General features: G+C 40.7%; 2 protein-coding genes across 8 annotated transcripts; one reads left to right on the forward strand and one right to left on the reverse strand.

The window, feature by feature from the left end:
• Positions 1–134: 134 nt before the first annotated feature.
• NMNAT1 (nicotinamide nucleotide adenylyltransferase 1) lies at positions 135–9,273 on the reverse strand. 2 transcript variants are annotated; one of them, XM_059829891.1, is made up of 5 exons: positions 9,245–9,273; positions 5,604–5,778; positions 4,937–5,120; positions 4,100–4,245; positions 135–2,776 (listed from the first exon to the last, which is right to left on the reverse strand). In XM_059829891.1, the coding sequence occupies exons 2-5, from the start codon at positions 5,719–5,721 to the stop codon at positions 2,376–2,378; spliced, it is 849 nt and encodes a 282-aa protein (XP_059685874.1). In that variant the 5' UTR covers positions 5,722–5,778; positions 9,245–9,273; the 3' UTR covers positions 135–2,375. The 2 variants fall into 2 exon arrangements, with proteins under 2 accessions (XP_059685874.1, XP_059685875.1); XM_059829892.1 differs by lacking the exon at positions 9,245–9,273 and adding an exon at positions 8,874–8,899.
• Positions 8,991–22,423, forward strand: LZIC (leucine zipper and CTNNBIP1 domain containing). 6 transcript variants are annotated; one of them, XR_009484494.1, is made up of 9 exons: positions 8,991–9,035; positions 9,809–9,952; positions 11,057–11,192; positions 12,285–12,383; positions 13,071–13,166; positions 14,947–15,028; positions 16,470–16,532; positions 21,768–21,904; positions 22,396–22,423. XR_009484494.1 is itself a non-coding variant. In XM_059829894.1 (8 exons), the coding sequence occupies exons 2-7, from the start codon at positions 9,852–9,854 to the stop codon at positions 16,526–16,528; spliced, it is 573 nt and encodes a 190-aa protein (XP_059685877.1). In that variant the 5' UTR covers positions 8,991–9,035; positions 9,809–9,851; the 3' UTR covers positions 16,529–16,532; positions 21,768–22,094. The 6 variants fall into 6 exon arrangements, 5 of the variants coding, with proteins under 5 accessions (XP_059685877.1, XP_059685879.1, XP_059685880.1 ...); XM_059829894.1 differs by lacking the exon at positions 22,396–22,423 and having other exon boundaries at positions 21,768–22,094; XM_059829896.1 differs by lacking the exons at positions 21,768–21,904; positions 22,396–22,423 and adding an exon at positions 20,752–20,765.
• The last annotated feature ends 3,454 nt before the right edge of the window (positions 22,424–25,877 follow it).

Here is a 25,877-nt window from a genome sequence, read left to right on the forward strand (position 1 = left end):
ACACTGTTCCGTTTTGTATAGACAAAACTGTGCCAACATCATTCTACCTAGTTAAAAATCATGCAGTTATCAGACATCAAATTTGCTTAATAACAGGATGACTAAAATTAGTATACTACATGCAATTTATTTTATTGAAAGACCCATCATACATAACTACATTAAAACCCAGTGAAATATAACTGTTTGAAGACCAAAGCTTTATAAAACATCCTATTGAATTTGCAGTTTCTCTAGAATTACACAAAGTGCACCAACACACACCAGCATCATTATTTAGAAGAATAAACCTAGATTTAAAGTGCAGTTTTACTCTGAAAAGTGACCACATAAATAGGGTGCTTTCCCATTACAAAGATTGCTCTGTTTATTCAGAAGCACAGTAGTTGACATGAGTACTGAAAATAAATCTTTCTTGAAATATATCTTTCTTGCCTGCTATTCTTGCCAGTCATAGACAGCGAGCAAAAGAGAAAAGTAGATCTTGTCCTTTCCTATGCACCATCAACAATATAGTTATCTTCAATCAGTTATGGCAGTTTGATTGCTAAGGTGTCACGGGGGGCATAATTTATCCTTCAGTACCTTTATTACTATTGATGATAAACAAACCCAGCCTCATTATCAAAGGACGGTGTAAGCTTGCCTGACCTCAAGGGGAAAAATGGCAGACTGAGCACATTTGATGCAGGAATCACCAAGAAAAAGAACGAAGAATCCTTGATGCTACTTTCTGTCACAGTGCAGTTACAGGTGCACTTCTAAGTTGGGACTTGATTTTATTACACTAATCTCCTTGTAGATTCTCTGTAGACAGCCACATTTACAGGCTGGAGCTAGCAGAACACTGATGTTCTAGTGTATGGAATTGCAGAATTTCACGTGGGGCTCTCAGTTTGCATGCCTGATGCTAGCTCCACTGTGGGTTACACATCTTCCTGATAGCGTCTTGACTCCCCCGCTGGGTTTTATAGGAGCCTTGTAGGCCCTAGGGGCACCTGTGATGTTCTGTGTTTAGCTTCTGGTTTCCAGACTCACCCCCTAAGCTCACAGGGAAGCCTGCACCTCTGCCTTAGCTCCTTGGGGATCCCCTGCCCAGGGAAGGAGGATGATGGGTTGTCACAGTTATGATCCTGGAACATGTCCCTGGTTCTAGATTTGCCCAACAGCATCTAGGCTTCCTGCCCTGAGAGTCTCAAATTCTGCTGGATTTGTTGATCTGAAAAATGTGACCAGAGTCATCTACAGTATGAAAAAGCTGTTGACCCATTAGGTAGCATCTTGGAAACCTTGACTTTTTTAATAAGGCACATAATCCAAACAAAAATGGGATGACAGCAAATAAAGGGAGGTAGAATTCTATCACCATGACATTCACAGTGCCTCTCTAGTTTATAGTCACATAATACAGACAATGTACTGTTAGATTCAAAACTAGATTTCTATCAAAGAAAAACATTTCACTTATGTAGTCTTAATATCCTAGCATTTCTTCTCAACTCGTTACAGAAAACAATTCTGGCTATATACATTTGGTTCAAAAGTAAAAGCTCATTTATTATTTGAAATAAAGGGACAACTGTCTGAGAATCAGTGCAGTGACACTATTATTAATCTCTATCCATTAAATCAATGGCTATAAACCAGTTTCTGAAGTAGGTCTGTCCTTCCATAAGAAAAAGTGCTGAACTTAACAGCTCTGCAAACATGACTAGAAAAGCAAAGCACAAGGCATTTCTGGGAGCAAATTGCATGACGGCAGACAAACAGGCTGCATATTTGAAAGGCAGGCAACTCAAAGCATGGTGTATCTAGCACCATTTCAGCCAGGAGTAAATTTTCCCCTTCCAGGACAGAGCTACATGATTTCTTTGAGGTGCACCACATGTTGGCAATTTTTTAAAAAATGAGTTACATAGATTTACTATCAGTAAGTGGTACATTTTGAAATTAAATGGCTTTGTCTGTTAAAACACTGTAAATTATTAAAAATATTTGTATTAGTATTTTATAAATAGCAGTCAGAGCAGTCTGAGTTAAAAATAATCAGAACATTTTCATTTGTTTTGTTTGTTAATTTGTAATTCTCATATGCAAGTATGAATTCTTATACTTAGTTCACTGCACTGTGACAAAATGTTTAAACGTGAAAACCTTATTGTTGGACTTAAAAAAGGTTGTGTAGGTTCAATTATTGAGTGCACCAAACCTCAACAGCAGCTACATATGTACTAAAGCCACAGAATTACCCCAGTATTTACTTAAAAAAAAAACCAAAATAACACACCCAAACAAACACTCCCCCCCCCAACCATTTTCCTGTACTGAACTGTAGCTTTTTCACAGCAGAAAGTAAGTCAGTTCTATAATGCCTGTTAGTTTTTGGAATCACATGCATTTTTCTGTAAGGGAGCCAAGACCACTCCAGCATTCCTGTCTTCACTCTCTGGACTATACAGATTATTTTTTTCTATGTATGCTTGAACTACATCAGGCACCAGGTAACGAATGCTCTGGCCCCTGCGCAGTGCTCTCCTAATCTTGGTGGAGGAAATATCATTTGTGATCCATTCTTCCACAAGGTGAATGTTATTCTTATGTCTCCACAAAATATCAGATTCATAGATGAATTTCTGAACGCTGTTTCCAGCCCTACTGATGCATACAAGGCCATGATTTTTCACAATTTCAGTGATGTCCTCCAACTTCCACAGATTGGGGATCCCGAAAGATTCCAGCATGTCACTTCCACAAAGCAGTTTAACCTGTGGGACACCTTAAAAAGAAAAATAAGTGAGAAACAGGGCTTGGTTTAGGCCACCAGATTACAGCTAACTTAATAAGGACATTTAATTTCTAGGCTACCTCTCTGTATCTTTGTTAGGATGAGACAATGGAATGACATAAAAAAAGATTCAGAGCATATAATTGATAATTAGTAGCCTCAATACAGGATTCTTCTGAAAAAAGGTTATGGGGGTCCCTTCGTTCAAAAGGACTGGAAAATAAACTCTAATATGCTCATTTAGCCTTGGGGTGAATCGATCACTGTGAGGATCAAAGTAAAAGAAAATACAGAGAAAATTCCAGAATAGCTAAGTATGAAAGGATATTGTAATGCTGTTAAAACTTTACCTGACATTCCACAGAGTTACAGAAGAGGAGCTAGCTTTTATGGAACAGGGGTCCGAGGGGATTATGTAAAAGGAAAGAAAGTACGACCAAAAAAAAACCCAACCCATAGACTGTGTGACCTGACTTCAGGGGACTCCCTTCCATACTATGTTTTATAGGGAATCGAGAGAAGCATGCAGATAGAAACCACCTTAGAGTAGAGTAAGCAAAACTGAGAGTGCTACAGATTTGCAGCTTCCACTAATGTCACAGGGTGGTAGAAATGTAGTAAAACATCTGTCAACACAACATGAAAAAAGCCTGCCTGATGCTGATTGTCTCTTCTTTGAATACATTTACTTTAAAACACTATCAATTAAACAGTAGAATTTGGAAAGGTTCAAGGGAAGAAGTCAGGCAGAAGTCAAGATTTGCTAACATAAAGGATTAAGATGGTCATTATGGAAGACCATTCAAATTCTATATGAATACATATAATTGTACACATTAAGCTAAAGAACTAAAATTGACATCTAAAAGCAATATGCAAAATAAATGCTACCTAAAATTACAAAGCCAAGCTACATCTGTTGTATGAAGTTTTAAGTTACAATTTAAAATTATCCTGTACCCAGATACCCTGAATTTTGAATTTCAGGACTTAATTCTGTTCGTTCTTTCTTCAGCAACTTATATCCAAAATTCTCGGCTGTAATTACAGTTTAGCAAAGTTCTGTAGGTAAAATGGATAGTTCAGACCTGTTTCAGTTCAAATTTCTATTATCTTAAGTATTTTTCATGTCATATATTTTACCCTTACAGTCATCTTGTTCAAAGCCTACTGCTTTATGCTGCGGGATCTCAGGGAATAAACTTACTCAGTGCAATCAGAATGAAGAACTAGCATCAAAGAAAGTTACTCATCAGCACAATTCCCTTGAAATAGCAAGTACTGTTAAGCATTTAGTTTGCAAACAGACTTAACTTTTTATATCTGGACTCTGATTTTTCTTTTTAACGGGGTCATGCCTATTTGGTTCCTGTTTCCTCTTCCGTCCTGGCTTTGTTAAAGGTATAGCATTCTGCAGACTGTTAGTGGGATCAGGAGATAAAAGCTTTTGATGATGGTACCTGCAAAACAGATGTATTTTAGGTATTTTAAAGATGTAGGAGAATATAGGGAATGGTAGGTATGACCTACTAAATAATCTTTTCACCACATCCTCCTGCAGTACTCCCACAGACAATCCATCCAAGAACTGATCGGCTGGAAGAGGGACTTGTGAGAGCTGGGTCGTAAGATGGTCAAAGTGCAAAGATTTCAAAGCAACAACTACAAGGTTGGTTTGTTTCTTTTTTAATAAGAATTCATTTTAAAAAGAAGAACCTCAGTGAAGTCACAGTGACTGAAAGAGTAAAAAACGTAAAACTTAAAGATATTCCTTCAGACAATTCTCACACCAGCCTTTAAATACACAAATGGGCAGCATAGCACAATCAGAATCAAATGAGGGAAGCTTGCGTAGCATGTATCTGCCCTGTTCTAGTCGCTTGTCCTTCCTCATGAATACCTTTTCAGCACAAAAATTGAAAACAGCCTAAGAAACAATATATCTTAAAAATTGTTCACAGGCTCATTTTTTGTACGTTTAGTACTAATGCTGCAATCTTTCATTTACAATGCTCATACAAACCAGTACTTCACTGGGTCTATTAATATGATTTGGTGTTAGCCTGCTATTATTCTAATTTGTTAGAGCTAACACCATTCCTTATCCTTCTATAGGTTCTTGAGACTTTTTAGGGTTTAGCTGAAGAATACCTTAAAACTTTTAGTGTTTCCAACCACTCACTCTGGCTGCTTTCCCAATCATCAACTTCCACCCAATCTGAGTTTTTTGTAGCTAGTTTTGCCATTGTTACTCGGTGATTCGCACTGATCAGACCTTTCTTCTTATATGCATCACCTACTGGTGAAATTATTCCTTTGATTACTTTGTATTTTCCTGTGGAAAAAACACATCACACAAGAACATAAAAAGTGGTTGAGCAGATGTTACTTCCACTGTATTGTATTTAAACTATTACATAACCATTATTCACAGCAATCTCTACGAACACCAATGCCAGCTCTGATAGCCAGCCCAGTGGAAAAGTACGGTATACTTCTGCCATTGTGCAAGGCAACACAATCAAAGATATAGTAAGATATATTGAAAGGTATATTTCTATAAAGAAAAACTATAAAACTCATGCTTTAGCTTATTAAAATTTGTAATAAGCAACACATATGTAAGACTGTTCTCTCATGTATTTGGCCTACATGATTTTGTATGATACATACATGCAGACTAGCTTCAATACCTAATTAGTATTTCCAAAAATACCTGTCACTGTCAAACAGGCATTCATATACACAAAATATTCACCTTAGCATTTAAGTGTCTAGTTATCAGAGCTGTTCTGAATGATATAAATTACCATCCTACCTGTTTCATGGAAGTAGTCTTTAGCCAGCTCAAACAGCCTTAGATGCATGTTGGTAATGGGATTGAAGGACCCACAGGCCAGCAGTACTACTTCAGTCTTCTTGTCAGGATCTTCCATAGCTGTTCCTCGCAGCTACAGAGCCAAGTGGAGAATGTTGGTGCTAGTTACTGGCCACTACAAGAAGAAACCAGATTGAAAAATAGTTATTCCTACTTATTTGTGCTGCCAATAAGCAGAAGATTTCAAGGTCAAATTGAACACTGTATTTTCCTTCCATCATCATTTGGCCTGTGATTGTTCATGTGATACTGCATTACCCAATTTTTAAGAAATTAAAATGACTGCCTCTAGTTCTTCTGGTTATCCCTGGATAGAGGTACAATGCAAGGAGCTGAGACAACAGTGACATTATGTTGCAGAAGGGAGGATAATTCTTCTGTGGGGCTTTAGAAATCAAGGATGGAGAGAAAAGTGAGTGTGCTTAGAAGACATGTAATAGAGAAGTGAACTCAAATTTGCCTTGCCCGTGTATTATCAAAACAGCTGCGATTCCTTCCTATATGCAAGAGGAATCATCTTTAAAAATGCAATCACTGAAAACGGGCTGCTTGCCTAAAGAGAGGAAAGCATACTGCCCACTCCAAAGAAAAGCAGCTCATGCAGAAAATCTTCATGAGGAGAGATTATTTGTCCTGATTGCAGGACACACTTTATTAGAACTTTGCAGGTTTTTTTTAATTTGCCAATGCCAATCAACTGCCAAGAGACACATCTGCAGGGAACTTCCTTAGAAGTAACTTCCTTACTTCTAGTGCTTACGGGGGGGGAATAGAACAACCTATAACAGTTCCCAGTGCTGCTATTCTAAATTGCAGTGAGTCTTTTCAGCAAACTCTATAGAACTAACATTATATTTTACTAAATTCTGGAGGAGAGGAGCGTTAACGTTTCTTTGTTTGGGATTTATTTACATTTCACATGCTCTTGGTATGTGAGAAGAGAGTGCTATGGACTAAACATGGAAACAACCAATCTACTTTGTGTTGCAGAAAGTAAGTGGTAGGTCTACCAGTGGAACAGATGATAGAAGAACAGTGAATTAAAGAAAGTTTAGTAAAAGCTGCAATTAAATACCAGATTTTTTTTTCCTTTTTTAAAATACAACAGCACTGTTCCAATGTGGAACTTCAGTTTCAGAAAGCTGCTTAAGAATTGGTGAAAATAAGGAAATTTCACTACTTCTCTTTTTCATTTCTCCTCACACTACATGGATTTTTGCTTCTCGGTGTTCTTTTCTTTCATGAGAATATTCTGGCTTGCCAAGATGGTTCCCCCTAGCCTGGCCCTGAGCAAATGAAAACTGGCATATGTTACGGGCCATTCTCCTGCTGTTGCTGTTTGTGAGATGTCCGAGACATCCGAGTTGAGCACTGAACACTCTGCCGTTGTTCCTACAGCAACATCGCTGCCTGCAAAAATCCCACAAGGTCACCCTCACGTTCTGCCTCCTTTACAAAGAAGCTGTGTGATGTTCGCAGCCGCCACAGCGCTGAGATACCATCACAGCTACATCTTGAAACAGCTACTATGTACTAATATCAAATAGCCCTTCAATAAAAGGAGGTCTTGCAAGGCTTCACATTTTGCAAGTGTTAGTGCTCTCCTATGCTTTCAAGAGTTTCACAAACTTTTAAGATATTCTTTATTACTGCAGAGTAGTTCAGCATTTGAAGGGTTTGGTGTCACTTGGAATGCAGTCTTCACAGGGGCATCAGCTAAAAGAGTTACTATGGGAACAGGCAAGGAAAGGAGTTAGACTTGCCTTTGTGATGCATAAAGCCCTACTTTCTAAAGAAAGTGACTCATGCTGCAAATTTGAAAAGGCTTGATTTTCTCCTTTAAAAAAAAAAAGCAAGGCCAAAAATAGAAAATTTGAAGATGAAAATATATAGTGCCTTTTCTGGAGTTAGTCAAATGTCCGTTTTCATGCTAGCTAATTTCACAGTCTTCAGAAACAGGCAGTTATTGCTTCATAAACTCATCTTGTAGCGCTTCATATCTGCGTAGAAATTGATAATATAATTTAATGGTTTGCACATACCCTCAAGTCTCCTAATTTGCATTGACATCCTCTGTCTAGCACTGCTTTCATAGAAAACAGCTCCATGGTTGATGTGGAGAGCGGAGGAAATGACAAAGAGGTATCATCACATGATTACCCTCCCTGTTATGTCATCCTTATAACCAACACAGCACCATCAGAAATGACCTTCATAGAGCTCTGACTTTTTTTGGGAAAGCTATGCAATTTGCACATCCCAGGAGAGAAAAAGACTAGATTCCAGTGATGATTAAAGCCCAGCCACTGCCAGAGCTGTATATGGAATTATGCCTATTCTTATTGTAAAATAACGTAAGTAGTTTTGATGAATTACATGTAATTTGGCACCGCTTGACACAATTCTAATTATCGCAGTTTGACCACCAGATCCAAACTAGCAGCCCAGCTCCTGCTATACAGAGGTGACAGAGATCTGTATGCAGGTGTTTAGTTTCACAAAACTGAGAACAGTCTTAAAATAATTAACGCTACACTACGCCAAATACTAAACAAAGTATTAGTAAAATCTCTCTACAGAGACTTAAGGGGAATCAAAGTAAAATGGCCTTCACTCAGTGTAGGCCATCCTGGATCATTTTCCCTTCTGCTTCAGAAGGAAAAATGAGGTGCCCTGTGATGTAGTCCTTTACCTATATGCTTATATATCATCTCACCATGCTTATACATGATCTTACCAATATTTAGTGTGTACTACTTACAGTCCTGCTAGTGCTTAGCTGGATTCAACGTGTATTTGCACTAAAAAACATCGAAGAATGCCTACAGTAGGATTTGGGATGGTTCTGAAAGCCAACCTATTCGCTTGTGTGGATAAGCAGGTAATTGTGCGTATGCGTTGGTCGATCTCATTTGTATTTCAGAGATGAATATTTATTAAACATGCTTATGTCTCTGTAGCATATAAACATCATTAAGTTTTCGGTGCGGAGGCTGTTGCTGGAAGCCCTCGCCCGCTAAGCACGCCAGTTTTCGGTCCGTGGCAGCAACCTCCTCCCCACAGCTCCACGCCGCCAGAGGCCCGCACACGGGCACGGCCCCCGACCGTGCGGGGCGCAGGATCAGGCCCCACCCCCGCCAAGCCCCCGCCGCCGCAGCAGCACCCACCGGCGGGCCCCGCCGCCGCCGCCCCGCCGCCGCCCGCGCTTACCGCCCGGGGCCGCGCCGCCAGCTCCGCGCAGAGGGGCCGCACTGGGCGGCGCGGCGGCGGCGCGCTCTCATTGGCCCGGGCGCGCCGGAAGCGGCGCCGGTCGCAGGCGTCCCGCTCCCCCTCGGTTGGCGCTGCCTTCCCGCCCGCCGCGGCCTGCCCCAGGTGAGGCGGCGGCGGGCCCGGGCGGCGGTCAGGGCGGTCGCGGCCTGCTGGAGGGGGTCTGGGCGGGCTCACCTCCGCGAGCTGCGGGCGCGAAGGAGGAAGAGCCGGGCGGGAGCCTGGCCTCGGGGATAGGCAGGACTCGGGCAGTGCCCAACTTCCTTCCTTTCGGTTCTCCCCCTCCGGCCCTCCTGTTCGCTCGCCTCTCGCACCTTTCTAGCGGGGAGGATCGCGTTTCCTTCTCTGTCTTCCGGCTGCCGGAGCCGTTGGCGTTAGTGCAACCTCAGAACTTGCTGGTCAAGGGCTGTTGAGCCGGTGCGTGACCAGGGCTGTCCCGCCTGCCGCTGCCGACGGCTGCCCCCGTGTGATACCCAAAGCACGGATTTCCTCTGGAGTGCTCTCGTTTTCTACAGCTACTGGTTCCATCTACGGTGTCTGCATGCTCCAGACGCCTTAAATAGTCTCTTAAATAGTTTCCCAAGGGGCAGTTGAGGAGTAGAATCTGTTGTTTCATATAGCGGGACCTCAGTATTTCAGTAATTGCTGCTTGGTTTCAAACCTGTTTGTTTTTATGTGCTGTGGCTGTTTGAGTTATTACCCTGGTGAGCTGCCTCTTGCTACAAAGAGAACAATCCTGTTGACCTAGCCTAGCAATTCTCATCCCCGAGTGTTTTGATTAGACGTTCCATCATCAAGATATTGCATAATTTTATTGATACTTGGAGAATTTTAAAATAAGTTGTTGATACACAACAATAAAACGTTCTTTTTCCTAGGAGTGTCATGTAACAACTTAAAATTTTCACGTCAAAACAGAAAATGGCTTCAAGAGGAACAACAGAGACCAGTAAACTAAAACAAAACTTGGAAGAGCAGTTGGATAGATTAATGCAGCAGCTTCAAGATCTGGAGGAATGCAGGTAATAAAAATAGATGCTTTCCTCTTATATGGTAATATTTTTCTAAAGTGTTTGGCAGAAGAAAGTGGTACCTTTCAAAAAAACTTATGGGTTTTTTTGTTTTATTTTGTGTTTTGCTGTGGTTTTACATTTTTAAATTAGGTAGGATGTTTGCGTTAGGTAGTAAAAATTATTTTTTAAAACACGTTTCTTTTTATTAAGATCATTCTATTTATCATCTTGAGGAAAGTGTGGGCAGAAATACTCATTACTCTGAAATTTTGTATTTCAGTGTGACTTTTTAACTTGTAATAGCTGTTCACAGAACTCAGAATTTTCATATGGGCTTTTTTAACAGCAGTTAGCAAACAGCTTTTGTGTCTATTTTGTTTTGTCTTAAAATTACAGGTGTTTGGGTTGGGTTTCTTTTTTTAGTTTGTCTAATGTTTTCAGGTTGTTAGTTTCATGTGATTTTGTCTTAGATTTTGTGGGCAAATAAAATTTGAGATAGACTGAATTACCAAGGAAAAGGGGTTTTTTTCTGTTTCAGTGCTTGGACTTAAACATCCTGTGTGGTTTTAGATGCTTTCTCTGACTATAATTCTAAATTGTCCAAGCAGTACCTGTGCTTTTCGAGAACAATTATAACTGCTAAGGGTTGCTAGTGCTGTTCTTTGAATTGTGCAAGGTTTAGACAGCAGTAGCTGTTATTCCTGAAAAACTTGATGGTTTTGGGGTGAGAAGGTGGGCTTCTCAGGTAATTTCATTCACCATAGCTTTGAGAAAAAAATCTCACTGCATATTTTTTATAGCTCCAAAATGCACTTTTAAATACTGCACCAAGTGTTGAGTATCTCGTAGCTGTCAGAGCCTTTTTAATGCAAGTGACTTCATACAAAAAACACAAGTGCATGGTGGCTAGAAGTGGTGCAAAACCAAGAAAACAACATATGCATTAGCTAAATAACAGCTAAGAGGGCTAGAGCAGAATAATCTGAAGTGATGTGAATGTTTTCATTGCTATCTGAGGAAGCATGCATCATGATATTCCCTGATGTTCTTTTCTCCATGTTACATCTCAAGTTTAGTCCTGTGAATTAATGTGTCTTGTTGGATCCTCTTTAGAGAGGACCTAGATGCAGATGAGTATGAAGAGACCAAAAAAGAAACTCTAGAACAGCTGAGTGAGATCAATGACTCCCTGAAGAAGATTATGTCTGGAGATATGACTTTGGTGGACGAGCTCAGCGGGATGCAGCTGGTAAGGATGATGTGTTGCTAAAAATAGTTCACGTTCTGCCTGGACTCAGTGAAACAGAAAATAGATACAAGTGGTTCATTATAATTTTTAGACAGGCACGTGTGAAAGCTAGTTCTAGATATCTAATGTTTTTACTATTTAATATATGTGTACATATAAAAGCTTGGTTAGGTGTCTTCATTTTAAAAGAAAAAAAAAATTGAAGAATTACAACCATAACACTGTAGAAAAAAACTGGGGGAAAGTGCAGGGCCTAAATATATCAGATCTTTAATATTAGAAAATAAGATAAAATAATACAAATTAATTTTAGAAGTGCGAAGAACCATCCAGGACAATATATATGGTGAGAAATAAAGGTCATGCCTGTTTGTTAGAAAGCATAAAGATAGCATTTCCTGTGCTCTTATTGCTGATTCGTATTTCAGAGATTCATACCAACCCAAATGAAAAGGCTGTAGGAAGTGACTGTGTAACTTTTAAGTGAACGAGTGAATTGATGGCATTTTATGCTGACCTGCAAACTTTTGATCTATTTTCCGTCTTTTCAAATGTTTGATTAGAGCATAATTTGTTCCTTCTGAGCCCTATGTTTTAGGGGTTTGTTTCCAGAAGGATCATGATTTGTCCAAACATAACTGGTGAGATTTAATCATAATAGTTTTGATACTCCATAGGGGATTATGAATAACATTAGGAGATTTACCTCATCATTTACATTGTGCTTACCCTTAGAGGAGCTGTAATCATCATTGTGGGCATTAAAACTGCTGAAGATAGCATAGCACATCCATTTGTGATGTGCTAATATCAAGAAGATGTTGGAAATTATTAGAAATTAAGTCCTAGACTGTAATGAAAAGTTTCATGGCTTTTTCTCAGTGTAGTTGCACTAATTAGTGGATTTTTCGAGCCCTGCATAAAGGTCATGTTTTTTCACCTCACTTCCATGGTTAAGCAAAAAAAAAGGAAAGCTCTCTTTATGAGATGATGCAGAGGATACTAATGATGCTTTCCAGCCTTCATTAATCTTGTCATGCAGCTATAGCTTATAACTATTAGTTCTGATCATTCTTGCTCTTTTCCTTGTAGGCAATACAAGCAGCCATCAGCCAAGCATTTAAAACTCCAGAAGTAATTAGAATGTTTGCAAAGAAACAACCAAGGCAACTGAGGACAAGGCTGGCAGAGGTGAAGGTTTCTGCTTTACTGTAAAAACTCTTTATTTGAGCTAGACTGATTTAAATATGTAATGATTGCAAGGAGAGTACCAAGTGTGTTAGAAACCTTGGTGGCAGCATCATAAGGAGACAGAGAAGTTCTCTTTCAGAATTTGTTCGGTTTTAAATGTTCATTGAAGTAATGGGGACAACAATGTATATTTCTTGAATTATCTTCTATCTTGCTGCTTCAAAACAAAAATGTGGTTAAAAGATAGCGAACTGAGTATAACTGCAAATAGAAAATCCGAAGAGTATGAATCTGTAATTGTATTGAGGGGCTGGAGAGTGCACTCAATGTTTCAGAGGACTAGACTGAACTTGAAATCCAGATTGAGTGAAATGAAATGTGATTTCCTCCACGTGTCAGTGATATGCGAATCCATAATTTTGCATGAATAGTAGTCTTTGATTAGAAGAGATTCATGTTCGGAGAAATCAAGAATGGTAAGGTTAGGTGCAAAGAATATGTGCAGAATGGTCAGAAAAACTTCATGGCCATCTTCTAAATTACAGGTAGCTCTGTCCCTTACTTCCATGGGTACCACGCTTACTGATGATATTTTTTAGGCTGCTGCATTGCTCATGCTTTTGTGTTGAGTGAAAGTAATGGGAAGCTTTTATATTTTGACTTATTTCCCCCCGCCTCGGTATACAGATGGACCGAGACTTAATGGTTGGGAAGTTGGGGCGAGACGTATACACACAGCAGAAAGTGGAAATCCTGACTGCCCTCAGAAAGCTTGGTGAGAAGGTAAGGTATGATAGTTGAATAGAAATTTCTATATATTTCTATATATTGAAGAGGAATTTGAAATCCTTAAAATAAGAAATTAAACTTCTGTTTATGAGCAAATGTAGTACATTTTGTAGTACATAAACATCCTTCCATTTTAATGCTAAGCTTTCTGAAACACTCACTACTGAACATATCAAATAGTATTGTACATTTATCTAAGGCTGTTTCTACTTTGAAATGCTTTCTTTGGTGGGTCGTATGAATGAATCACATATAAGCTGGTACAAGTTGATATTTATAAAAGCTACAAAACAAGTCTTTTACTGGCTAACTACCACCTATCCACCTGGCAGGAACTATCCGAGGCTTCTGACATACATTGAGCTTTACTTACTTCTGTGTGGGTGATAAATAAATTGGAGAGATGAGTGATAAACTGATTGTTTCCCCAGTGAGTAGGTCAGTGGCAGAACAATCCCTGTTTTTTACCACTAGAGGGAGGAAGAGAAGTTGTTAGTTATTTTTGTTGATGGTATATGAAGAAAAGGGGTTGCTGTGTATTTCTGTGCTTAAAATTTCTTAGGAAATGAGGGAAGGTAATGGAAAAGATCAAGTGCAGTACTTAAAGGAGCTGCATTCCAAGTAGATGATATTAGCAAATGCTTTCCCTCAGAATATTTTTACTGCTTGCCTGTCAGAGAAAAAAATGTTACGTAAAGAGGTTAAAAGGCTAGTTAAGATTGTGAACTGAATGCATGAAGATATCTTATCCTCCTGGCATGAGTTCCTTGGATGACTTCAGACAATCCACTTCACCACGCTTTGACATAGCCTTTTTATCTTTTAAAATGATCAGTAACTTACTTCACAGAGGACTTGCTAGGATAGCAGTTTCACATATGTTCTGAATGTGAAAAATTATGGTAAATGTTAGATGTTTATCGGCACAGTACTGCAAAAGTAGTTAGATGCTTGCTTACAAAGCACAGCAAAGGCAGATAGCTAATACTTTCCCTCATTCCAACATCATTCTGAATACCTGTACCTGATTTCTATATTTTCAGTAAATAAACTGACACAAATATTGTGGACAGTTTGACACGCTTATGCTTTGCTTTAATAAGGTTATATATCTAAGGCTACTTAAATGAGTGAGTTTTAACTTAGAATATCTGAACCTTCCAAATGTAGGTTACTACTTCATTACTGTAAATATTTTATGGGCATCTGTCACAAGGCATCAAAGCAAATACATAAAAGCAAAATATAGATGTGCAAATGTCGCTTTAAAGGAAGAGAACCATTTCTAGGTCATTGACTCTCAACATGGTCAAAGCTGGTAGTGACTGCATATTTTCGCTTTCCTCAGTAGGTGATATGAAGTGAGCATAGATCTTAGCTCATTGCTGTATTGACCACGTGACAAAAAAGTAATTGACATCCTTTGCATAGTTTTGGTACAGAGGTACAGTGTGACCTTTTCGTCAAAAATTATCACTAGAGGTCAGCTTGAAACTTAGCAGTGCATGTAGAGGCATGTCTGATGTTGCATATGCTGTTCTTCCTGGGCTGACAGATGCCACTGAGAAAAAATTCAGTGGCAGGGGGAGTAGCTTGCATTTTTACTTTGGCTTTTAATACGTTAGATAACACTGCTACTTAAGAGCTGCAAATTGACAATCGCTGTAACCTGTCATAGTTCATGTATGTGCCCATGTAGATGGTGGGAATTACAGTGGTGGGAATATGAACAGTTAAGGTGCCAAGCTCACAGTTGTGGCCTTTTTTGATTTAGCTCACTCCAGATGATGAAATGTTCTTGTCAGCAAATGCTGGTACAGCCCTGAGCCAGTTTGAGAGAGTCTCCACTGACCTTGGTAAGTTTTCATTCTCATAACTTCCAATTCCTTTGCCTCATTGAAAACTGATTCATAGAAATACCTGTGATTTGCCCTGTGAAAGAGGAAATATGAACAAAAGATTTCATGCCATTAAATTCTAATGTACGTTTTTCTGTTTTATTAACAATGAACTCTGATGCGCTATCCATGAGGAAAAAGTAACGCAGCAAATAAATCCAGAGCCAAATGTCCATAAATTGCCAAGCGTTGCCCATAATGCTGAAGGCTTGAATGGTCTGTCTCAAGCAGAGATATCATTCTTACAGTTAAACACAGATCTCTTTTGCATTCATGACTCTTCAGGAGAGCCTTTTCTTCTGCTTGATGCAAAGAACTCGGCAATTATTGGCACATTGTCAAAACACAGCTTTAAAGCACTCTTCTTGCCATGATTGTCATAACTCTAATCATACTGTCAAGACCAAAAGTTCAGCTTTAATATGCATTAAATAAGCACAACAGTTCATTCTACCATTACAGGTAGAACTGTGATGAAAGAACTATGAATGGCAGGAACGTGCCAGACTAGGTCAGGGTACAAATAAACTGTCTCTGTGACCCACCATTCAGTACTCTTCTTCCTGAGAGTCTAAGCAAGGTGAGAACCTTTTGTTCAAAAGGGTGCTTCCTTAGAAGCTCTCTGTGTGTGTGGTGGGTTGACCTTGGCTGGCCACCTGGCTGACCAGGTGCCCACCAAGCTGCTCTCATTCTCCCTCCTCAGCAGGACAGGGAGAAAATAAAATGAAAAACTTGTGGGTCAAGATAAAGGCAGTTTAATAAAGAAAAGCAAAGACTGTTCACAGAAGCAAAGGAAAACAAAAAGATTTATTCTCCACTTCCCATCACCAGGCGATGTCCAGCCACTTCCTGGGAAGCAGGGCCTCACTATGTGTAGCAGTTCCATTCGGAAGACAAATGCCTTAATAACAAAGGCCCCTCCTCCTTTCTCCTAGCTTTTGCTGCTGAGCATGGTGTCATACAGTATGGAATATCCCTCTGGTCAGTTTGGGTTAGCTCTCCTGGCTATGTTCCCTCCCAACCTCTCGCTCACCCCAGGCCTACAGGCCTTTGTGGGCAAGAGAGCCTCCACGCTGTGCCAGCACTGCTCAGCAGAGGCCAAAACATCAGTGTGTTTTCAGCACCCTTCTAGCTACAAACACAAAGCAGGGCACTATGAGAGCTGCTGTGGGGAAAGTTAACTCCATCCCAGCCAGACCCTATACAACATGGCTGGTTTCAGACCTGTCAAGCCAGTATGTGTCTTTTTTTTTCTTTCTTAAATTAGCTCAGGTGTTCTAGTTTTCAAACTGTAGGTTTGATTCCTTTGATCCTCGAATGTTTTACTTTATTTAAATTGTATATAAGGAAATTCACAATTTCTACTATGACTTACTGAAAATCTTTTTTCCTCTCATAGGATCAGGAGACAAAGTCTTTGCTCTAGCAAGTTTTGAAGTAGAAAAGGCAAAACAATGAAGAGGTGCGTGAGGCTTGTGTCTCTCCAGTTATCAGCAGCATTGGACTTCTGTCATATTGCATTAGTTTTTTCTATTTTTAACATGTTGAAAAAAAGAAAAGCAAAACAAAAAACCCCCAAACCCTAAATCTCTTGGGCTCTTAACCAGAAGATATGAATTAAACAGCCTTAAGTGCACTTTGGAACCTTGGTGTCTGTACCCCTTAGTAACATAAGCTCTGAGGCTGAACACTAAGTGGTACTCTAAAAACAAAAGCATGGTATGACTGTCTTTGGAAAGAATCAGATATTTTGAACTTTTCTGAATGTGTATTTCTCTAACTATTAAAATGTAATCTTTTTGCATGTGGTTGTAGCAATCAGATCTTTTTCAGGAGCAGTCCTAATGAGTGAGTGGGTTTTTTGGGTGATTCTTCAAGTTGCTCTCAAGTTGTCTTAATTTTTGTCTGGACTCCCTATTAGAGTAGCTTATACTACAAATGCATTGAAGCTCTGTAAAATTGACATAGTTTATTTGAAATGCCATCTTTCTACAAACTGTTTGCAGAAGAACCAAAATGAGACTGTATGCTGATCATTGGCCCTGAGCTGCTTGTTTGCCGTGCACATGAATGACTGCCATTGTGTCCTAGCCTTGACTGACAAACAATGGAAGCCCTGTAGGGAGGCTTCTGGAGTAATTGAACGTTGTGTATTGAAATGACAGGGAATTGTTAGGAAATGGGAATGAGAAGCTCTTTCTGTGACCTCTTACTTTAGCTCTGGGTGTATAACTACATGCTACCGTTATTTCCCAGTATTTCTGAGATAGCATGAAATAGCTTGCAAGTAGAAACAAGTCTAAAAAGGGGGGGAAGAGTTCTCATTACGTGATCAGTGCAAGTGTTGCTCAGTTTATTTATCAGATGGTGGTGCTGTGGAGAGGAAAGGGTCTGTGCCTCCACAGGGAAGTTAGAATCCTGAAGGATCTCAGGGTGTAGGAGCATTTAACATCTCATATTGTTGAGTTTTTAGCTCTGAGTATAGAGAAACTACTTGGGACTCTAGATGTGTGCTTAACTTCCTCATAAACTATTTTTTGTAAAATCAGAATTAGGGATCTTGTTCTTAAAGTACTGGCAGCTTCACACTTAGTTCAGTACTTGTTAGCATTTTGTCTGATTGGAAGCCTATATTTCACTCAGATTTTTTTCAGCTTGAGAAATGTGCGTTTCAGGTCTGCTCTACCCTTGGTATATACTCAGGCACTGATCTAATGATATTTGCAACCAAAAAAATAAGAGGCATTTCTTAATTGAATTTCATACCCGTTCCCCTTCTTATTTTACCACTAGCTAGAGAAAACGGTATGGATAGAAGCCAAAAACATTTCTGTGGTCATCTTAGCTATTAACAATTGTGTCTTTTTCATCTGAACAGAAGGAGGTGAAAAGCTTGACATTTTCTTATGAGTGTTGCTTTGTCTGAAACCAGAAGTGGTAAATCCTAAGTTCTTTAACACAGTGTAGCTGCATGTAGACATATCTGTTCAGCTTACAGGTTCTAGCTCTAAAAAAAATGCAAAAAAAGAAAAATTCATCCCAAAAAAAAAAGTAATTTCCCTCTCTATTGGTGCAAAAAGAGTTCAAACATGAGACAGTTTAGGGTCCTTTGGACTATATGTTTTAACAGGGAGTTAGCACTTCCTTTCTTTGGAGAGCTTCAGAAGTAGAGGAAGCATTATGAAATCTCATTGGCAAAAGGAACATTTGGCTGCGAGCGTGTTGACGTGCTATTATTATCTGGCACCCCTCACAGAAAGTGTGACTTGCCAGTCACAGATACAGTCAGTTCCTCTTCCCATAAGGTGGGGCAGAAATGTATCGAGAAGCAAGTTCCCATTTTGCTGCTTAAACTCTGCAAATTAACTGTTTTTTCTGTGTGATAAATTTATTTTTCCTTAAATGAGAGCAAAGTACAATAACCAAATGTCACAGTGGTTTATGCTAACTCTTCAGCAAAGGACAAAAAAAGAGATTAAACACAGATCTCTACCTATATGGCTAAGGTGATAGGTGTATCTTCAGGACAAACAGATTTTGTACTGGTTTTAGTGACTGGGTATTTTTTTGACAACATGTCTTATTTAAGTTTTAGGCATGTTTCTGAACTGATCTGTAAAATGTGATAACTGCCATCACAGGAAGTCTGTTGCTGGAAAGAAAAGAATGGTGATAATACTGGAAAGATCAGAAGAATTCCTAGGAAAAAAGTGAACTGCTTCCATCTTGTTAGTGCTTTGAATTATAAAAATTAAGACATACAGGTACTGAAAGGATGCCACTGAATTCTTTTAGAATTAGTAATGGTTTATAAACCAACTTTTAAACCCAAATGTTGGGTAGATTCAGTTCCAGTTTATGGTGTCATGACTGTTTTTGGCAACAGTGGAGTTGGACCTGCATTTATCAGCAGTGAAGGTGACCCACTGTTTTGAGGAATCCTGTGTTTAATGGAGTAGAACATCCATGTTTTACCTATCGTGTATATATATATATCATAGGCTTTTACAGCTAGACCCAAGCTTCAGTGAGAACTGCCATTAAACTGAGTGGAGTGGAAATAGTCTTTAATTTAGATAGCCTATTGCATTGTTAATCTCAGTGCTGCATAGTAGTCACTTAGATGCTAAGTGGGTAGCATAAACAGAAAATTAACATGATCAGTCATAATTTAGATTGCACTTATAGGGCATAAATACCCTATAAATAAGCAAGTTTGTCTAATTGTAAACTAGGACTAGAGTAGAGTAAACCAGAAAATGTGGGGTTTTAGAATGTATTTTGCTTTAATAGATATCCTCTTGAAATCTAGTATTTTAGAAATGAAAGGATATACAGTATAGACAGCATAATTTATGTCTTTCACTGATGGAACTTTTTTCTCCTTTTTTTTTTTTTTTAAGAAGCTTTTATCTAGATGGGGTCTTTTGTCCATTACATCAGTGAATTTTCCTGTCTGGGGCAGTATTATGTTCTGTGACAAAGGCTGATTGCAACTTTATAGCTGAGAGCAGCTTATTAAAAGGCATTATTAGACAGTCTGAAATTACTGAAAACAAAACAGTCAATGGAGACTGTAGCCGCCTTCTTTTCCTTTCTGCTCGTTACTGGTGCTAAGTAACTTTTGTCCCCCGACATCCCCCAACCTGATTGTAGCATTAGTATGTAAATTAAATCTCTCAGCACTCTCACAGATCACAGTAAGTTTACAGTACAATAACATGGAAATCTTTTTCCTTGTAGTTTTAGGGATGTGTACTGTTTCCAGGAGAAACTTTTTTTATTGTTTTGCAAATATTACAGGATTTTTTCAAACTTTCCATACTGCAGGCAGTTGTAAAATTCCTATTGAATTGATCCTTGACTGAGTATCTTTTTAACGTTGTGCTCCCTCTGCTCTTGAAAAGATCTCTCGTGATTTAGGTGGACAAAGATGAGATTGAGATCAATGACCAATGTTATTGCAAGATTCAGTACGCTAGGCCAGACTTCTTTTCTCAAAAATTGTGAAGGGTCAGAAAGCATAGCTTTAACCCAGAGGCTGGCTATGTCCTGCAGAATGCCCTGACTATAAATTTAATTTAACAAGGAAGCTGTTGCCAGTATGAAACTAGTCACATGTTGACCCTAGCAAATAGTTGTTTAAGTGACCTACTTGAAGTGGTTAGATTAATTTCAGAGGCATAGTAAATTAATTGGTGTGCTGAGCTAAATATTTTGCCAAATAATCCTGGGATGTACCTCCACTAGTATCTCAAATGTTTCTGCAGGGGCTGGAAAGAAGTCCATAATCTATTTTATTATAATAATAATTTGCTCAAATAAAAACTGGTAACAAAAGAACAACTCCTAAATGAAAGCATGGGTTTGTGGTTTAACATAAAAGCTTGTGATGTTTGAGTTCCATCCCTGGTTCAGCATTAGATCCAGGCATATCACTTATTCTCTACACATCTTTCTCTCCTGGAGTATAATACAGATTATGATACTTGAATATCGAGTGCTATGAAGTTGTTATTGATCATACATTGCTTTGAAGATTAAAAGTGCTTTGTTTTTTGTTTATCATTTTACTTCTGAAATAAGAATTGTAAAGTACAGTAGCTTTAAACACATTAGCAAAGTTGCCCAAAGTTCTTTTTGGACATATATAACCTCCCTTTTTTAATCTTTCTCTGTAGGGTGAATCTAGTGATTGTACTGATCAGAAAGAAAAAGTGTTAGAGAGAAAATTGAAGCTTCAGATGCTCTGTCTCCCTTTCTTCTGCCTTTGTCTCCTTGTATTATTTCCTTTCTTTGATCTTGAATGGAAAAGCAGTAAGTTATCTTTGTCTTAAAGGAAAAATACAAGATTTCTTAAGAGATCCCTTAGTTCATGTTAACTTGCCTGTTAAAATCAAATTCATTTTAATAGAGAATTCTGTGTTACTGATACCCTACTGACCAGGCATTTAAGGCTGTATCATTAGTGGCTGAAATGGTAGGCGAATTAAAATACAACCGTTTGTTTTTTGCTTCTAGTATGGCCATTCCCTTCCTATATAAGGACAAATACAATTTTTACATTGTAAAGAAATAAAAGTCATCCTGCAGCCATCTTTTAGTTTCCCCAAGTTCATCAATTTTAAATTATCCTCACTGAGTTCTGGGGAAGTCTTTTCTATTAGGGAAGTAAACTCTTATTTCAATTCTGCCTGCTTAGCTACCCATGAGAGAGGAATAGGAGTGCTCATATTGCAGTTTTTATTTAGGAGTCATGGAAAATGTGACACCTTGCCTCACTATGAGGTTGTAGGGTTTTTTTAATTTAATAGTGTTTTTACGCTTGTGAGGGAGAATTACTGGAGTTCATGGTGCCCAAGATTTCTCTCCCATAACTTTTAAACATCCAAGCTTCCCATCTCAGTCAGGCGGGAGCTGCTGGTGTCAGAGCATCTGAAAAGGTGACCTAAAGTATCTGACATTATGTGACAGGATAAATAAAAACGTTTCAGAATAAGTAGTCTCTAAAATAAGGTCTTAAAAGAGGAAATACAGACATAAGGTGGATGTAACTATATGTAAGGCATTGCTGTATCATGCACTGAAATGTCTACTGTAATTTAACACACTAATCTGTTAATGATATATTTAACAGCAGATTTCTTTTTAAAACATGTTCTAATCATGGACATCTCTTCTTATCTTGCTATTGTAGTAGTTTGCTGCTTGAGAATGTTTAGGATCGTGTTTTCAACATGCCTCCAAAAATGGGTCAGTAATAATCACAGATGTACTGAAAACTATCAGGCAGAACCACCTGCAAATCCTGTGGACAGAAGTGTTAATGTCTGGGTAAATAGCTTTTCTTTTGATTGTCCAGTTAATATCCTTGTAAGGTGAAGATTGAAATTAAGTTCTGTAATGTTGTCGTAAAAGAGTGTGCTTTGCAACTTTGTAAATACCAAATTTAATCTGGGAACACTTCTGTTTTGAATAAAATATGCAGCTGAGAAGGTTTCTTACCGTACAAACTAAATCTGGCTTATCAAAAAAAAAAAAAAGATTGTCATAGCCTTTTTTTACACTGAAGGGCTTTTTTGTCCGTTCTTCTAAAATATCTCTGCATAATTCCTCACTGCACAGTCTGTAGAAACATGAAATATTCTAACTAAGGCAGATGAACTATTTCTTTAGTTTTCTAATTAAATAAATTCTCTAATCTATGCAAGCTGTGCTTGCTACTAGTCATGGTAATTTCAACTGAGTGTTGTGACCCTACATCATTTATTGCAGTGTCCCACGTATGCAAAGAGTTGATTGGTTGAATTGCATTTAATTTTCAGGAAACACTGTATTGTTTCTGCATCAGAGCATGATTTTGATGGATTGGAATTGTCAAACTAAGTCTGAAATATAAAAGATTACCAAAAGAAAGAAGACTCCAAACTAAAAACAGTTCCCTCATTGGGTACCGTACACATCTTCAAGAGAAATGGAGTTTTCATTATTGTTGCATGTGGCTAAATCAGACAGGTAACAAAAGCAGGGTTTGTGTGTACAGGTGCTGCTGGAAGCAGTTAATGAGAGGGAGATGCCAGCAAATACAGAGGGACTTGGAGGGTGGAAGCAGCTGTAGTGTGAAGGAATCCTAAATTAATTTCAGAGCTAATTAAGAAAGAATTGGAGATCAGAGGAGACAGGTAGATTTGATCAAGTGCAGTGTACTCATATCTGCTGCTTACTTTGTGAAGGTCTGTGCATTCCTGTGAGACATAAGCAATGTTCTACTAAACCTGTTGCGGAACTAGGAGTCAAGAGGTCTCTTGAGCATACATCGTGTCTTACGACGATACAAGTGACTACTATAATGGCAAGACGTCACCTTGCTTGATAGCTCAACATGTCAGTAAGCTTGATGTTAACAACCCAAGGTGGGGCAGAAGCTGATTCAGACTCAGTGTTTTAAGAAAATCTAAAATTCTCCAAGGGTAGGGGAAGCCTTATAATATCTCTCCCTGCTAAAACCCTTTCTGAAGAAATGTGGGATGTTAAATTGGTGCTATATGAGATTGCATTGCAGTGTTGTGCAGTCAGCCAGCTAAATTAGAGTAGGAGAGCTAGACAATAGTCATAAAATGGTGTTTTGCCCATGATGTTATCAGTAACAAAATTCATACTATTGCAAAGATGCAAATGATGGCTTAATTATACGCTCCTACTAGCATAAGATGCTTTTAGATCTTTCCCTCAGACTCATGTACTGTGCTAATTAACTAATCCAACTGGAGGATCCCAGAGCAATGCTTCTGCATATTTTTTTCAGCTTATTCTGGAGCTCTTATGTTCTTTTCTTAAATAATTAATAATCATTACTGCCTGCTGTGCTGTGGGTATGTGCTAGTGATCTCAGATCCCAGCATATTTGCACCATTCCTGTTCCTGTCAGCAGCTTGGTTTTGCTCTTTGCAGAGGCTTTCATGTTAAGACCTTCATTAACTGGCGGTGGGGTATGGATTTCAGTGGCATCGGGCTTTGATGTCATTAAGTAGCAAGCTGTTAAAGGAAGTGCCACCTATTTCATTACTGTGACTATTTTTATGCAATTAAGTTAAATACCGAGTAGAAAACAGATGCGTTTTACTAAGTAACACTTAATACACAAAGCCTTTTTATCTTCTGGAATTTTACACTTGCCTTGCTGACCCCACTGACGAGTATTATAGGTAAGCAGCATTACTGTTAAGCCTAGTGGGAGACCAAAATGCAGATCAGTGATGGAGCCGGGTGAGAAACCTTTGATGGCTTCTGTTGTCTTTTTTTAATTTTTTTTCAATTAATTTCTGTGTTCACTGTGGTTTTACTCTGCTTCTGTCTGTCTAGGGGAAGGATTACTTTATTTTTGGGCGCTTGAATGACCGAATGGATGTTCGTTCTAGTTGGAGGTTCTCGGAAGATGGCATTTCCTGTATTTGCTGCATTAACTTGAATTAAGCTGTACTGAGTTCTGCGGTGTCTTTAACTTTCTTAGCATAGTGTTATTGAATAGCGGTCACAAACCTGTTTTAACATTAATGTGATTTATCTAATACGGAGAGGTTGTGTTCCTCGGCCTCGCCCCGCTGAACAGGACGCCTAGAGGGAAAGCGTGACCTCATGGAGACGCCCGGCACCACGTCATTTCAGAGTCTGAGTCCAAGGATGTTTCCTAAGGTAAGCGTACGGCTAACGCCGGGAACGGGACTGCCTGCCCCCACCGCTGCCGGCGTCTTGTATGTCACCTATCGCGATGGAGAGGCTCTGTCGCAGCGGGGGGCCCGTAGCGATGGGGGGGGTAGCCGACGAGTGCCGGCGGTTTGCTGCACGGCCGCAGCCGCGCCGAGCGGTCCTGCAGGGGCGGCCGGGCCCCGCGCCCGCCGCAGCGCGACTCCCGGCCCCCGCGCCCGCCCCGTCTCCTCGGCGGGGCTCTCGCGTGGGCGCGGCGCGCCTCGGCCCTGCCCTGCCCGCTCCTGCCCGCGGGCTGCGCGCCGGCCCCGCCCCTTCCCCGCCGCGCCCCGCCCCTCGGCGGCTCCGCCCCGCCCCTTCCTCCCGGCCGGCTCGCGGGTGGTGCCTGCGGCGCCGCCGCTGCCCTGGGCGCCGGGACGCGGCGGGTCCCTCCCCCGGAGCCGCCCAGGCACCTCCCTCCCTCCCGCCTTGGGCCGCCGCGGTGAGTCACGACGGAGGAGGCGGCCGTTCCGCTCCGCACGGCTCCGATCCGCACGGCTCCGCTCGGCTCGCCCGCCCGCGCTGAGCGCGCCCGGCTGCCGCCCGCCGCCCGTGCCGCAGGACCGCCGGGGCCGGCCCGGTCCCGCACGCAGGTGAGCGCGGCTGCCCTTTGTGCGCGGCGCCCGGCCGTGAACAAAGGCGCTCGCCCGGGCCGGGGCGCCGCTCCGCCGGCCGCGGGCCTCCGCGCCTCCCCGCTGCCGCCCCGCCGGGGCCGGCTCCCGCGCCCCCGCCCCGCCTCGGGGCCGCGGCCCCTGACCGCCCCGGGGCCCGGCGGCGGAGGCAGCGGCGGCCGAGCCGTCGTGGGCGCTGGCAGGCCCTGGCCCCGCGGCACAGGTACGGGAGGTGCCTTCTTAATTTTCTGGCATCACCTCTTACGTCATGTGGCACCCTGCTTCTCGGCGGCGGTGTCCCACCCCAGCAATAGCTGCGTGTTTGTGGCAGGTGAAGTCATTCCCACCTAAAGCTGCTTAAGGTGCGCTGGGGCCGTCGGGGGGGCAGGTGTCAGGTCCGCAGGTGATAGACGGCCATGGCTGGACGCCCCTGCGCAGGGCAGCCCCCACTGTCTTACGGAAGGTGTGCGACGCTGCACGGCGTCTGGTCCTTGGCGTGGAATGCCGGTAGCTTGCATGGGAAAAATTCCTCTCGGGCAGTATTTAATGGAGGGCTTCACTTGGAGGTGGTTTCTGCCATGGCTAAAAATTGTGCTTCTAGAGCGTCTGAAGCAGCGTGCTGTAACTTTCAATTTAGCGCAGAGATGGACGGTATTTGTTGGCACACAATAGTTCTGCATCCCTTGGAAAGGTACGTGAGAGAGGAACAGCATCATTTTCCCAATCGGAATACATTAGTACTCCAGAAAGCAGATGAGAGATGATACGAGTTTCTGCTTGGCATCCAGATGTGCTTCATCAGGGTACATCTGATTTTCAGACTTGCATTTGCTTTCTCCTCAAGAAGAGAATATTTTGCTCTGTTGTATATCCTCTTTTATTTGACCGTTCCTCGTTTAGGCATATTGAACAAAATAAGCTTTGATGCTCTATGAGATGAGAGCAAGACATTC

This window comes from Gavia stellata, chromosome 27 (assembly GCF_030936135.1).
Source record: "Gavia stellata isolate bGavSte3 chromosome 27, bGavSte3.hap2, whole genome shotgun sequence".
Lineage (NCBI taxonomy): Eukaryota > Metazoa > Chordata > Aves > Gaviiformes > Gaviidae > Gavia > Gavia stellata.